Below are 15,739 nucleotides of genomic sequence, written 5' to 3' on the forward strand. Positions count from 1 at the left end.
CATTGTCCGTAGAAAACTGACCGATAGCACTTAAGCTGGCCAAAATTTATAGTTTGGAAAACTGAAATAAATTTCTATAGGTCACATATATAAAATTTTTTAGATTTTATGAATATTCAACTAAATTTTGATGCTAGGGCTCCTATTTAATTTTTTTTCATATAAGGGTCATTTTCATATTTGGGTGCTATTTGCTGTCCGTCTGAAAAGTATTTTTCTTTTAGTAATTCTGAGAAACTTTAAATTACTTTTTCTGTGTCACATTTATTAACAGACAGCTTCTAGTAAAACAAGTATAATGTTTGAAGTTCCTAATTAAGAATAAATAGTATTTAAGGAAATAAAATAAAGAGAAATTGAAAATGTAGCTGACCAAAACAAAAACACTAAAATCTAGTTACACGAATTTCATACCTATAACTAAGCTTTCGACTCTTGGCGTATTTTACAACTGTGTGAAATTGTCAAAATTACATTCTGATAATATTGTAATAAATAGCGAGTAAAATTAAATTTTTTAATTAATAAAATTCAACCATCCAGAAATTAATGTCAAGTCTGTTACCCCATATACATATTTACAACTACACAGTTGGAATTCCTTAATGGTAACACTTGCATACCAGTGAAGAATGTGTCAGTAAGAGGTAGCAAAAGCCATTTTGATTGTTCTTTTTATTTTTTAAGGAACACCACATTTTTCGTAGTTAGTATGTCTGCTACCATATTTAGTTATTTATTACAAGGTTGAAATTGCTAAGATATTTTCTCTTTTTAGAACAAATTTTAATTAAAATATGGAATTCTTATTCTTAATTGCAAAAGTAATTTTCCTTAACTTGATTTTTTTTATCTACATTATAATGCTATTGTTTGTACTCATCGACTTCTCAGAATATTATGTTTGCAAACTTGCCACAGAAATAAATTCCACCAAAAGTCGACACTTCTTTTAGATGGTGCCACATTGCAATATCGGCTTAATTTTTGTATTCCTTTTAAACAAACTCATAGATGAGAACAATTTTAAGTATGAATCATGGTCATTTTATGAGATTCGCTTTATGGAAAGAACCTGTTCACTATTTTGAAAGATGAATTAAATATTAAACTTATGCTATAATTATGCTAAAACTTATGCTAATATTAAACTAATTAATAAAATATAAAAAAAAACGTCATGTCTGTTACCGTTGATAACGTTTCTTATAAAATGCAAATTGATCCATTAATAATAGTGTAAAATGTTCAAATAATTTTTTTTATCTAGTACAAGTGCAGATAATTGAGTTAAATTTTTATTATGTTTTATGGTACTTTATGATAAAACAATACTTGAAAAATCTTTTAGAATGGTTACAGACATGACAAAAGCAAATTTAAAAAAAATATAACAATGCTTTTTAAAATTAAAAATCTTTATTTAATGTATGGCACAACTCTATAGTTACAATAAATTCCAATTTAAATTATTGTGTGCTGAAATTTAAGTGGTTTAATTTTACTAAACATGTCCGGTAACAGCCATGACAATTTTCAACAAATCGGACAAAAATACAACATTAAAATATTTTTTAAAAAATAAACTGTACGAAAAACATTAATACGGAAAGATTTATATATGTTTAATTTATACTTGTTCAACAATTTTGTTTATTTATACTACTTCAATTTCTCAAATGGTATCTAATTTTTAAAATGATCCATAAAACAAAGCGAAATTTTTTTTATAAATGTCTATAATGAAAACTGAATGGGTTTACAAATTTTATTTTGTTTTAACTAATTTTGTATATACGTTAATACTTTTTGCTGATTCCAGTAAGACAGATGATAAAGACTTCAATATCTGTAGGTTTGATTTTTATGCGAGGTACCGTTGCCCAAAAGGCATGATTTTAGAGTACAATTCAATATTTTTCGGAATCTAGTAAAAATAACTCTTAGTAACAGTGATGAAAAAGCTTTTTGTATTATTCTCTTTAAATTAATATTATGAAATCTGTAATATTATTACTTAGTCATTTTCTGTTTACATATATATTTTTATTTGCTTAAAATGAGATTTAACTGTTCGAACATAAATTATGGAATTCCCCTTAAAAAACTTACTGCTAGGGATACAATTTAATAGTTAAAAGTTAATAGTTTCAACTTCCAAAAGAAAAAAAATTTTGTGTCAAGAAACTAAAATTATTGCAAATCAATCAAGGGGGTCTGTGAACGGCAGTGAACAGGGGGCACTGGCCAAAGTATACAATACAATTCTAGATATAATTTTAGAATTATAATCGGACATGAAGCTAAAAAAGTATAAATTTTAGGGGTAACTAACTATATTTAAGTGAATTTAATACAAACATGCCATCGAAATACAACACATTAGTATTAAATAGGGCAGGACTGAAAAATCACAACCTGATCGAGTGACAGATGAAAAAAAGACACAAGATTGCTGGAAAACAAAATTATCTGACATTTTTTTTTTCTCAATGTGATTTTTTTAGTACATACTTAATTGTTTTTAAAAAATCATTTTGTACAGAGAAGATAAATAAAACTCTCATTTTTATGCATAAAAGTAACATTCTGCAATCTACGGTAGTAACTGAAAAAAGATTAATGAGAAAAATATGTGCTTATGATGAAACCATACAAATGAAAAAAAGTAATGGTACACAATACTTTCCAATAAGTTCTTCAATTAATATGTTCCAGTGCCCATTCAAAAGAAAAAAAAAGTATTTTTTTGGAAAGTGATTTTATTATACAAATGATTTAATACAATATGAAATATAACACTTTATGAACATACAATACAAATGACAGATAACATGGGTACATTTTTGCTCATGGTATTTCTCCGATAAACTAAAACTGTAATACATAATAGTTAAAAAAACAAATACATATATTTCTTTTTTAAAAAAAATATTAGAAACATACATGCTAGCTTTCTAATTGCATAGTTAGATATTTAGTGTTTACTTATTCAGTCAGATCCAACAAAACATTGTCTAAGGACGTAACATAATACAGAATATAGCATTAACTTTAAAACCTAGTTTAGTTGGGAAAAAAATAACATTATTTATTTCAGCAAGTCATTGAAATTTCTTTCAAATTGCTTTGTGTTATCCAATTATTTGCATCTTTATTAAAGTTAGATATCTCAAGAGTTGTTTAACTTTAGTTCATTACATTGAACAATTTAAGAGCTGTTCTGAACTTTGTGGATGTGTTCCCACTATAGAATTTTAACTTTTTGAAGTTAAACAATGTGAAAAGAGTATTGATAGCTATGGGTTAAACTAAATCACTATTGCTTCTGAAAGCTTGTTTGAAAAAAAAAAGTTTAAATTTAGACATCTAAAATAAAATTGCTATTTCAACTCAAAAATTGTCAGAGCATGCAAACACTATGAAATCGTGAGTTATAAATTTGTAACTTACAGCTTAGTTGTTTATGCAGCGTTTTAATTTTTTTGTAAATACCACTTCAAATGTTTTTTGAATTCATGAAACATTGGATCTCTCTTATAATTAAGAAGGTGATGTAAGTTCCTAAAAAAATTTTCTGCAATATTTTGTTTTATAATTTTACTAAGCGTAACGGGAAATTGAGGCACCCTGAAAAAAATAGGATATCTCTATCAACTTCAAATTTTGAGAAAAATGTATGACAGTGTACTCACACCATCCATATTTCATATGATGAAGTATTATATGAAATCGAATGCGGGAAAGCTTTCTTTTTCCACCATAAAAATTGGCCCATAGAAAAAAACTAACTTTTCTAGTCATACAGAGATCTAGCAATTCAAATGTCAGTTGAGATCAATTATTCTTAGCCTGGGCACCTCAATTTATTTTAAATAGTTAAAATTTATATTGTTCTTATTATAGCAATGAGTAATCAAATTATCTATAGGGTCCCAACAGATATTCCAATCAAAGAGGGGTAAAAATAGAACCAAATTTTTTTCAATTACTAATTATTTTTCAATACAAAAATTACATTCTTTAACATGTAATCATATTTTTAGACACAATATTATATACATAATATAGTACCTATAAGCATGACTCATGCACAGAATGAAAATAAATGAATGGGGAATATTAGATAATTCTCTTGATTCAATACTTTTGTTAGAATTAGTAATTAGGTTCAAGACTTTTTTTAATTAATTAACAAGTGCTTTCATAATTTCAAATCAAAAGAAAATTTCGTGGATGGTATCTTTTCTAAGTACAAAATTCAGTCATTGTTTTAAAAAACTAATCTTAAATTTTGAATTTGAAAATTCCATCCCACAAAATTTATTACCGAAATTTGAAAAATAAGAGAATGCCCCCTAAATCCATGAATATAAAAATTTTATACTAAGTTATATTCTCCTTAAAATTAATCAAACCTTGAAAATTCTGTAATCTCAAATACTGTAAATAAAATCAGATATTTGAAACAATTGTAATTTAATGTAAATTTTAAAGTTTTATTAGTAGTATTAATTTAAATAAAGAAATGACATATGAATATTTCAAAGCGACAAAAATATATATCATGAGTGAACTGTTTCTAAACGTTAATTGATAAATTTAATTAGCTTATTACTCTTCCCCCTTTTTTGCAAGGAATATAATACTCGAATTTTTGCTTTATATTTAAAATAATAATCAAACAGGAGAAAGAGATCATTTGGCTGATTTATTTTCATTGGGGGGGGGGGGGGGAACTGATAAAAAAGCACCAAAGGGGAAGAAACAGACTTATAGAATAAAAGGGAATCTATTTGGGTGCCCTGTTATTGATTAAGATAAAATATTATTCCATGATTTGAGAGTCCTATTATATACTTCAGTCTTTTTATCATTAAAATGGTAATGCCACTGACATATATATGTAGGTTATCACGATCAATTCTTGGCAACTAATATATCAACAACTATTTTAATTATTATTATTTTGTACACAAATCACAATCAATTCTCAAACAAAGAGTAAAACACTTGTAAGTAAAATGGAATAAAAATAATAACAAAAATTTAACAAAACATGCAGTTAGACAAATGAGTAGACATTTGGACTTCATTCATTCTCTTAAGTGATTCTTCACTTAGCATAACTGTCGATCATTTTTCAAGCAGACTAGTTTACAAAAAGTGTTTAAAAACACCTAGCATTTTAACCAAGAATTATCACAGCTTTTTGTCCATAAAGCACAACTTGACTGTCGAAAAATCTTCGTCTTGTTCCTTAAGTTTGAAAGATTATGAGTGATTTCGGCACACAATTTTCTCTAAAACGAGAAAGAAATTAGAAAAACACAAATTAACAAGTACTTGTTCTTATAAATATTGTAACTCTGTGAGAGTCAGTTTCTTTTATCAATAATGCATCCATTTGAAGGTACTAATAAGAATACTACACTGGATACTTTGGTTATAAATATGAGCAAAATGATGTAATTTGCAGTTCTTATGCAATATAATATAGTATAATATAATGAGTCAGACTCATTTTTTTAACATATCATTTAGGAAATTGTTTATTGAGGTGAGAAAAATAAATTTCACACTATATACAAATTGTTTTATCAAATATTTAGGTTACTGAGATAAGCAAGTCCCAATTCTCAAATAACTTTATTCACTCTTTTTTGATTTGTGGCTTTTCTTCTTTTTATGCTTGTGCTTATGCTTCTTGTGCTTCTTATGACGTGATTTTTTATGCTTTTGCTTGTGTTCAGAATCTGAATTTTTACTCTTGCTAACTTTCTGATCATCAGAATCAGACGAATCACTTGCACTGACCGCTGAAGAACTAGCACTACTGGTAATGCTATGCCTTGTAATCCTTCTGCTGATAGATTCATCACCCTTTTCCAGTTTTATCCGCTTTCTACTAGTATCTGGTGTTGCGCTTTTTCTTTTAGAGCGTTCTTTCTCTGGTTCTTTTTCCTCTACATCACTAAATTCATCATAATCAGGTTCAAATTTCAGAGCATCAAAGTCATCTTTACGACTAGGCTTGGAGTGTTTTTCTGGGGGTTTAATCGGGGAATGTTTTCTTCGCAAGGATTCACTTCGTTCAGCTCGGGCTCGATCATCATCCTTTCTTTCACGATGCTGCTCCTTACTTTTAATTGTTAAATTAGATCTTTCGTTTCTCTTGCTGTATGAATTAGAGCTATCTAAAGATTCAAAGCTTTTTGAACGAGACCTTCGATGTTTAACCGATTTGCGTGGTTGTTCAGACGACCGAACCTCTCTTTTATTTTTTGAGTAAGATACACCATCATCATGGGCCCTTCTTCTATCAGACCTTTCAATTAATCGACTATGTTCAATTTGCCTGTCATGCCTAGGTTCAGGTTCCGCAAACCTCCGCCTTCTTTCTTCCCTTCGAATCGTATCATTATCCCTGTATCCCGACTCATGCCTATAGCTATGGTCCCTAGAACTGCTCCTGCCCGTGACAATTTCCCGCTTAGGACTGTATCTTCTGTCTCTACGCTGAGAAACCCGTTCTCTTGGCTCTCTGTATTTCTCGTCTGCATTTGAAGAATGCAAAGTTATGGTTCTCCGAGGAGCAATATCGTCATCTCTATGCCGGGTACTGTGACCCCTATTGTCACGCTGGTATCTTCTAGATTGGGACTCGTCTCTTGCACCACTATCTTCCTTTCTGGAATGAACAGATCGCTTTTCTTTAGAAACAATTACACGAAGTTCACTTTTGGGTAGGCGTTCTGTCTTGACAACACTTTTCAATTCGACACCGTCTTTTTGCTTGACAGGAGATGCTTCACTACTAGACTCATCACTAGAATCTTTTGAATCATCACTTTCATCTTTTGTGTCAATTCTAGGCTTCATTTGGTGGGAAAGGAACACTTTCTCAGCTTTTTGAATTATTTCAGAGGGAAGTGTTTCTTCCTTTGAAACAACTACAGAGCTTCTTCTTTGAGGTCTCACAGCATCTTCCTCAACATCCTCAGCTCCACTATCACGTTCCCACTTAGATAAACCGGGTACATCTACTCTAAGAACATCCTCCTCCTCTTCTTCCTCTTCAATTTCTTCTTCGCTATTAACAGTTTCTTCAATATGTCCAGTTTCTGCGGCATCATTTTCATCTTTCATTTCAGTTTCATTAATGTCTTCTTCATTTAGTTCTTCTGTGATGAATTCAGCTGTCTCACTATCAACCTGAATCTTCAATTCAGGTTCTTCCAGAGATTTGTCAACTGCTTCAGTTTCAGAAGTAGGAACAACAGCTTCTGCAGGATCAACTGCAGGTTCTACTGACTCAGGTAATGGTGATGGAGCCTTTTCAAGCTTCACTTCGTGTTCTTCAATATTACTTTCAGGTGGTGGCTGTTTAATTTTAGTCTTCTTTTTCTTTACCTTTGTAGGTACATCTGTGTTAGTACTTGTTACTGCTTCACTCTTCTCCTTCTTTGCAGTTTTCTTTTTCTTAACAGTTTGTTCTCCAACTTTGTGCTTCTTATGTTTGTGTTTCTTATCTTTCACCTTTTCTGCAGCTTTAGTTACCTTAGCCTCAACAGCAGGCACTTCATTGTTCTCTTCATTTTCAAATTCTTCTGTTTTACTTCTGTATAGATCTGCCTCCTTCTCAACATTGGCAGAAGAAGTAACCTTAGTTTCTTGTTTTTTAAGATCCTTGCTCTTATGATGGTGATGATGCTTCTTATGCTTAATGACTTTTTCTTCTTTCTCTTTAGCAGGTTTTGAAGCTTTTCTTTCTTCTTTTAATCTCTCTTTAGAAGAAGGCTCATTATCAAGTTCTTTTGAATGCAGAACTCTCATTTCATGCTCAGGGATTTTGGGTAATTCTTTTATTTCTTTTCTTTGATCTCTAGGTCTTCCATATTTTGGTTTATATTCCCTTGGCCTCTCACCAACCCAACCAGGGATTCTATGAGGAGCCTCCTCATCCTCGTGTCTAGAATAGTCCTGCCTTTTATCATATCTAATATTTTTATCATAACTCCCAGTTTTCTCATATCCTCTTTGCTCTCTGTCATATCTTTGATACTTGTGAGTAGGATATGAATCATAGGCAGGATATTGATCATTTAACGAAGCATACTTAGGAGCTCTATCAACAGGATAATGATCCATAGGTCGAGTATGCATTGGCTGAACAGGAAGAATTGGATGAATATGATAAGGTGGAGGCCTCATAACAGGCAATGGGAGAATATTTGGGGGTTGTCCATATTGTGATTGATATGAACTAACATACTGGGGTGAAGAATATGAGTGCTTTCCAGAATAAGGAAGGCTTCTGTGGGAAGGGGCACGATATTCTTTGGGAGAATAGGATTTACTTCTTGAACGAGGTCTTGGAGAGCGCGGCCTCTCACGAGAATATCTCCTTCGTCTAACCCTTGATCTCGATCTAGATCTGGACTTCGTCCTGGAGCGAGAACGGGATCTGGTATAAGATCTGACCTTTGACCAAGATCTTGATCTAGAGTAGGAATAAGAGCGTGATCTCGATCTACTAGAGAAAGGTGTACGAGACCTCGATCTTGGAGTTCTTGACAAACTTCGGCTTGCCGAATGAGACCAGGATTTTGAAGACGAATATGATCGGGATCTATGACGGCCAGAACTTCTACTCCTGCTACGTGACAAACGATCTCTGTTATCTTTTCGATCACGCTTTTCAAGCTCACGCTGGAAAGCCTCCAAACGATCATCAATACTCCTATTAAAGATATAAAGTAAATATATAATAAGCATACAGTAAACAACTGTAGTCAAAATTACACAAATAACTGCATAGAGTGAATTATAAATATATTAATTTATTTTATAATTAATACTATTTAGTATGAGTTTCATGAATGTAAAATGTTATAAAACATAATTTATTACACAGTAATACTAATGCTAGAAAAAGCTCTATTCAGCATATATTCATTCGCACAAAATTCAATTTTTTATAAATTTACTTCATTGTCATTGTGATTAAAATTTCATCTCAATTTTTTGTATAATTAAATTTTTTCTTGCTACTATGTCTTGCTACTTGAGCTATGTCATACAGAAATTCAGCCAAACAGATCTTCTTCATTGAACGATAAAAATATTTTGTAACCTACGGCATAATACACGAAAGCTGGGAATCATGTAAGTGCACTTTTTACATTGAATGTAATTGTTACAACAAAATTAAAATAAAATGTGTAATTATAGTTATTAACTATATAACCGTTTCCTTATTTACATTTCCTTAAAATATATTGATAATAATATTATATTGATAAATACATAATAAACAAATTAAGAGTATGCTATACCCAATTTTTTTGTTAAGATATGATTCATGTGCATTTTAGAACAGAAATTATACTACAGTACACTGCCCGTTATCCGGAAACCAAAAAACCGGAACGAAATTTGATAAATTTTCCCGCCATTAAAAAAAAATTTTTTTTTTTTCCCTCATAAGATTTTTCTTTCTTTTTTGAAAGATGTTCACCTTACCATCATTTTGGAAATAATTATTAGTGTATTACTTCATCGTTTTTTCTTCTTTTTAAGATTATTTCCAAAAAATAATTTTTTTTAGTTGGGTTTAACAATAAAAAAATGGCTTTTTGCAGCGATTCAGAAAACCGGAAAAATCAGTTATCCGGAATAGCGATGGTCCCTACTGCATTTAGTATAATTATAATAATACTAACTAACTGTAGCAGTGAGGGTTTGGATCTGCTAGTAGACCAAAGGTTTTTCCCTCATGTTGTCCCCTGTATTTTATAAATACCAAATTAAGAATGAAAATCAGAAGTAGATTATAAATTACCTTTCATCCTTTTTAGAGTCTTTTAAAGGATCTTCACTTTCATAACGACGGCTCATATAAGGTTGGTTTTCACTTGTAAGAGGTAGTGGCATCAAAGGTCCAACGCCTGGAGGAGGTGGTTGAGCTCCCAAATGTGAGGTGTCAATAGGAGATGCACCTAATGATTTAAATACACATTTTAGACCATTATTAGGTAGACAGGCATTTGGTAAACTTTTTAAATTGTTACTGTCAATTGAAAATTATTGGAAGCAAAAAAGGATAACCCACATCAAAAATTCTGATAATTCTTCAAAAAGTTACTTAGAATGAACACATATCTTAAATATAGTTTTCAAATGAATGACTTTCTATGATTTTCCATGACTTCTACCAAACACTTTACATGACTTATGCAGGTTTTTCTTTAATTAGCCAATTAAAACAAAAGTAGTAAAAAAGACTACTAAACAAACTGAACCCCCCCCCCCAGCAATTAAAGCAAACATACAAATTAGAACATGGATTTTAAAATATTTAATAATGCCTTTTAAAAACATTCAGAAAGATTAAATTTTTTAATATCTGATGAAATTCAAATTTGTTATTTAAAAAAGATCAATTCTAGAGACTATGTTAATTTAATTTCAAAGAAACAAAAGTATCAACATCACTTCATGTACAATCAAATAACTTTAAATATATACATAAATTGAAATAAATAATTGAAAAAAAAAAAAAAAATCAAACATTAAATAAAAAATTTTTCAAACTGAGATGATTTAAAAAAATTGGGTTTACTGAAATTTTTAATTTTCATTAGGCTCAAACAATTTTAGTTGACTAAACCTTTTGCTTCAATATTATTTTAATTTAACTACACATAAAAATATATTTATTATTTGATTATTATGTTATACTGTGTACAAGAACACTCTTACAACTAAACACAAGTATTTCAAACCATCTACTCTTTATTTTGGGGTCTTTCTTAAAATATATCAGGGCTGATTGTGAGCCAATTCAAAAATCCTGAAAATTCCCTGAGTAAAATCATTAATGATGTATCTCAAAAACTTTGGTTTTTATAAATTCAAATCATTGACATTTTCAATGCATGAAATTCTAAATAAATTGCACGCAGCATAATTTAAATGAATAATTATGTAAAAGTTTACTTTTATCTATAATCACATTTATAATTCTACAAGAAAAAACATTTACAAATGAAAGAGATGCCAAGTATAAATCCTAGTTCTAATATTTTTAAATAAAATATTCAAGAATTTTTATGCGTAAATGGGATGGATGATTTTTTGAAACTTCTGGACCCTGGATTTAAGGAAGCTTCCGGATCACGGTTAGTGAAAAATCTGGATATACAGATTTTTTCCGGAGAGCAATCATCTATGAATATATGCATAGTGAAAAAGAGATGCTTAGATGAAATAGAGAAAAAATATGAAAATAACATTAAATATAAATATTTATGAATATTTTTTAAAATGCACGAATATGAATAACTACAAGTGATTTTTCAATCATGTTAATGCAAATCGTGTGACATTATTAAAGGCTGAAATCTATTTTGAGCTGTGAGTTTCCATGACAAAATTTCGATCAAGGTGGAAATCGACAGCTTTCCAGATGCACAGATACCCCTTTAAATACTATGTAAGAAATAAAACTAAGAAAATCATAGTAAACTGAATTACACTGAAGAAAATCTTTAAAAATTGCTCTTAAATACAATGTATTTTGGGCATAAATGTTGTTAACAGGAGTATTATTTTTAAAAACTGATTATTCACATTATAAAAAAGATCCCCTTTTCAATTATGAATATTTTTTATTTTTTTCTTAAAAGTTATTTTTCTTAACGAATTTTGAATCATTAATAAAAAGTAAAAATATATGGAAAGAAAAAAAGGAAATTGCATACCTGGTGGAGGTGGTTGTGGGGGATATACAGGTGGAGCTGCAATAACTGCTGGAGGAGGTAAAGGAACACTAGGAGGAGGAGGGAAAACTGGAGGTGGCAAAGCAGCAGGAATAGGCACAGAATGGGGTGGTGACCTATATCTGTCTTGATGCTTGTGCATTGGTTCTTCGTTATGGCGAGGAAGGTTGTACGGAGAATCATGGCGGGAATGATCACTCTCAGAATAATGATGAACATTTCTAAAAATATAATTAGATCAGCAAAAAGTACACTGCATAAAGCAAAGTTCCTAAAAATCATGACATTTTGAAAACATCTTTTTTTTGTGCATATTTTAAACAAAAAATAAAACTCCAGGTTCTAGAAGTATTCTCAAACTGAGAGAAAATTTACAAAAAAAAAAAAAAAAAAAAAAAAAAAAAAAAAAACTTAGAAATATTTTTAAAATATAGAAATATGAACTGTTATCCGCTTCAAAAACTAGATTATATATATATATAAACACAACATAATAAGGAGTTTGCTGTTTTTATAACAGGTTACAATACAAGAGTCTTACTTAATCAAATGGAAAACTGATAAAACCAGTTTAATTAATAAAATCATGGACCCCTCACAACAAAAGATAAAAATGCTTTTGCTTTTATTTCTAATAATTTTGAAGAATCTTATTTTAAATTACAGAAACTTTTGAACAACGGCAAAGATTTATTAATATTCAATAGGTTTATTAATCATCACATTTGACACGACAACTCAGGATGAGCCAAGGCTTTCTACTGAAGATTTTTCAAAGACAAACTATTTTTTGAACTGGTCTGCCAGTCTTTTATTCTAATCACTCTAAAATCTGATTATACTGAGTCAGGCCATTGTTTTGCAATCATTAATACTTTTGAAGGAAAAAAAAAATACTACATATTTTATAGCATTAAAAAATTTGACTAAAATAATAATAATGATAAAAAAAAAAAACATGTATAAGACAAAAAACTAGTTAGCCTAGTTTCAATGCAAAACAGCAATTAAGACACTACCAAAAAAAAAGATGCAATTACCCAGATGGATGGTATCTTGACATTCTTGGTGGCCTGTCATAATGGGTGTTATGTGTTTTCTGCGAACCACCTCTGTCTGAATGATGTCTTTTATCATAACGGCCATGATAGTCCTCATCTTGACCATAAGAATCGCCTCTATCATCTGCAATATAATCAATATTTAAGAAAGAAAAAAATATTTTTTTAAAATACCTAAATAAAATAAAAAGTTTATTGAGCTAAAGAATTACAATAACTAAATGCAAAAATAGTTATGATCTTATTATAGGTATATCAAACATTTTTTTTCAAAAATTACCCCTTAAGCACGTACAAATAGGAGCTCAGTGCAATAACAAGACAAGTCAAAATTTCCCCTTTTAATTTATAGGATTGGACATTATGGATCAGAACCCAAACACAACTTTATAAATTTCATTTGGCTTTTAAAAGTTCATAGAGTTGAACTTATTGCATCCAAAATATAAAATTGAATTTTTTAAAATTTTTATCAGTAATCTGAAAACTTATCCAATTCACACACTATTCTAGACATTCCTCAGTTGAAATTGGAGAGGTGAACAATCAATTATTTTCTAGGTTGTTAGAGAGTTTTTGCCTCTGCTTTTCTTTTGATATTTTTACAGCAATTCCATTGCATTATATACTCACACTACTTCCAGTTACAAACAATTTCACAAATATTCTTTTATTATTTATTTTAATTGTTTGATTTTAATTTTAAAATGCCACAGCACTACTAGGAGAAATTAATTTTTTTATTCAATCAGCATGGAAATGTACTTTTTGAGAGAAAATTTGTCAAATATAGTGTTTTGTGAGAAAAAATTTCATTAAACTCGAATTTTAATGTGAATTTTTACAACACACAAGCATAAAATCAACCAAGATAACTGCAAATTTTGCAAAGAATTTAAGTAAAAGCTCAATGTAAAATAATTTATTGTTATATACATTGCTATATCTATTATATATTTCTTGCTTGTAATTTAGAACCAAAATAGTTTATACAGAAAAGTTAAAAATGCAGCAGTAGAATTTTTATAAAAAATAATAATAAAAGATTTTAGACCAATTTACTTGGAACCTTGCTGACTACTTATTTCTACCATTAATTTTTTAAAGTTATTTAAGACATGAAATAAAAACTATACATCTACAAAATACAGTTTTTAATATTTTAATACAAGTAGCCATAAACATTTGCTTATGGCTACTTAATCACCTCTATCATTTAAAACATAATTAAAATGTAACAATAAAAAAAATTGTATTATGTTAACTAAAATAACACATAAAATGTATGATTAACCAAACTTACCACGTTGACTTGTGAAATGTTGCCGAAATGGTCTCTGAAAAAGCAAAGATAAAATTAGCATTTTAAAGGCGGCTCAAATTTTTTTTTCTCCATAAAATAAATAACAAATAATTCAATGTTTTGTGCATTTAAACTATAAAAAAACCCAATTAAAATTTTATTTCAATTCTACTTTAGTCTAATAATCTCATGTAATAGCAATTTTAAAAAATATAATCTATTATTAAGATATTAACTAAAAATGAAAATAAACTTCAGAAGATTTGGATTAATCAGAAAACTAATTAGTTAATAAACTAATTTGTTAATTAACTGATTGGTTAACTAATTAGGTAAATAATGTTATTCCTCTGCAGTGGTTTATTAAAATTTTTTAATAAAGTATGTTTTTTTAATAAATATTTTATTATCATATTGCAACATGATAATTCTTTTTTCTTTAATATGTAAATCATCTAATTAAATTTTAACAGATCAAATTAACTAAAAATTGGATAACAAGGAAATTGATCAAGTAATGAACACAACTTAGTAGTGCCCTGAATATTTGCTTGAAAAAATAAACTAATAATTAAAAACTGTTTCACATAAACATATCAAGTAATTGTATTAATTAATCAGTAGAGATATTAAACTACAAATTTATTTAAGTTAATTTAACACTGCAAAAAAGAATACAGGGCTTTAAATTAAACTCTGACATCCATAAAATTATTACGACTTTTCTGGACCAGCAACCAATGAAAAGGGTTAACATGTTTTTTTGGTCTTGATCTGCTTTTAACGAAATTATTATTTTCCATCATAATTTTGAACATTACAGATTTTTACATTATACTTTTTTTCATTTTTTTTAAATTAACCTTTTTGAGGAATAATGTATATAAAAAATTTTCTTAATTTTTATCCCTGGAATATTTATTGATAAAAAATAATAAATTCGCTAGAGAAATGATTAACTCAACTCCTAAAATAAAAAACTATTTATTTTATATTGATCACTTTCAATAATTTTAAAAAAAATTTATTTTTGTTATAAATGAATGTAGTCATTGTTCTTTTTACTTACTGTTCCATATCTGCCTCGCGTAGTACCAATAGTCTCAATTGTGCTGATAGCTCGAACTTCAGGAGAATCTTCTTTATGTCGCCGATAATTGTCACGATGGCCACGGCCATACCTCGAGTGCCCGGGATAATCGTAGTTCCTTTTGTTAGTATATTGATCTTGATTAATGGCTTGTATTGGCCTATTATCACTTACATCATTATCAGCAGGTTCATCTGCCAATGGTGTTCCAGGTTGAGAAATATTTTGAGAACTGGAAAAATAGTAAAATTAAATTTGAGTAACATTTAAAAACAATGAAGGAGCTGTAAAATATATTCAAATAGTTAATGCTTATTTCTCATGGTTTATCGCAATAAACTAATAGTTTGATTTATTTCAAAATCTTTGTTAATATAATAAACTTTCTTGGAATAACATACATAAACGCAGAAGGGCTCGAAAAATCTCATAATTTATGTGCCCAGCTGGAAACAGTTTCCAAGGTACATGTTAGAATGAAACTCGCAACACACAACAGATC

At 29.2% G+C, this 15,739-nt stretch overlaps 1 protein-coding gene across 2 annotated transcripts in view; it reads right to left on the reverse strand.

The window, feature by feature from the left end:
- Window positions 1–2,789: 2,789 nt before the first annotated feature.
- LOC107453729 (uncharacterized) overlaps window positions 2,790–15,739 on the reverse strand; it is a 46,720-nt gene continuing 33,770 nt past the window's right edge. For both annotated transcript variants that reach the window (XM_043041899.3, XM_043041900.3), the window contains exons 12-17: window positions 15,217–15,469; window positions 14,148–14,181; window positions 12,824–12,968; window positions 11,766–12,004; window positions 9,845–10,001; window positions 2,790–8,743 (exon numbers count right to left, since the gene is read on the reverse strand). In XM_043041899.3, coding sequence (XP_042897833.2) covers window positions 5,650–8,743; window positions 9,845–10,001; window positions 11,766–12,004; window positions 12,824–12,968; window positions 14,148–14,181; window positions 15,217–15,469 — 3,922 coding nt within the window. In that variant the 3' untranslated portion in view covers window positions 2,790–5,649. The remainder of the gene's footprint in view (window positions 8,744–9,844; window positions 10,002–11,765; window positions 12,005–12,823; window positions 12,969–14,147; window positions 14,182–15,216; window positions 15,470–15,739) is intronic.

The sequence above is a fragment of the Parasteatoda tepidariorum genome, chromosome 7 (genome assembly GCF_982258835.1).
Source record: "Parasteatoda tepidariorum strain Cologne lab strain chromosome 7, Ptep-v5.0, whole genome shotgun sequence".
Classification (NCBI taxonomy): Eukaryota; Metazoa; Arthropoda; class Arachnida; order Araneae; family Theridiidae; genus Parasteatoda; species Parasteatoda tepidariorum.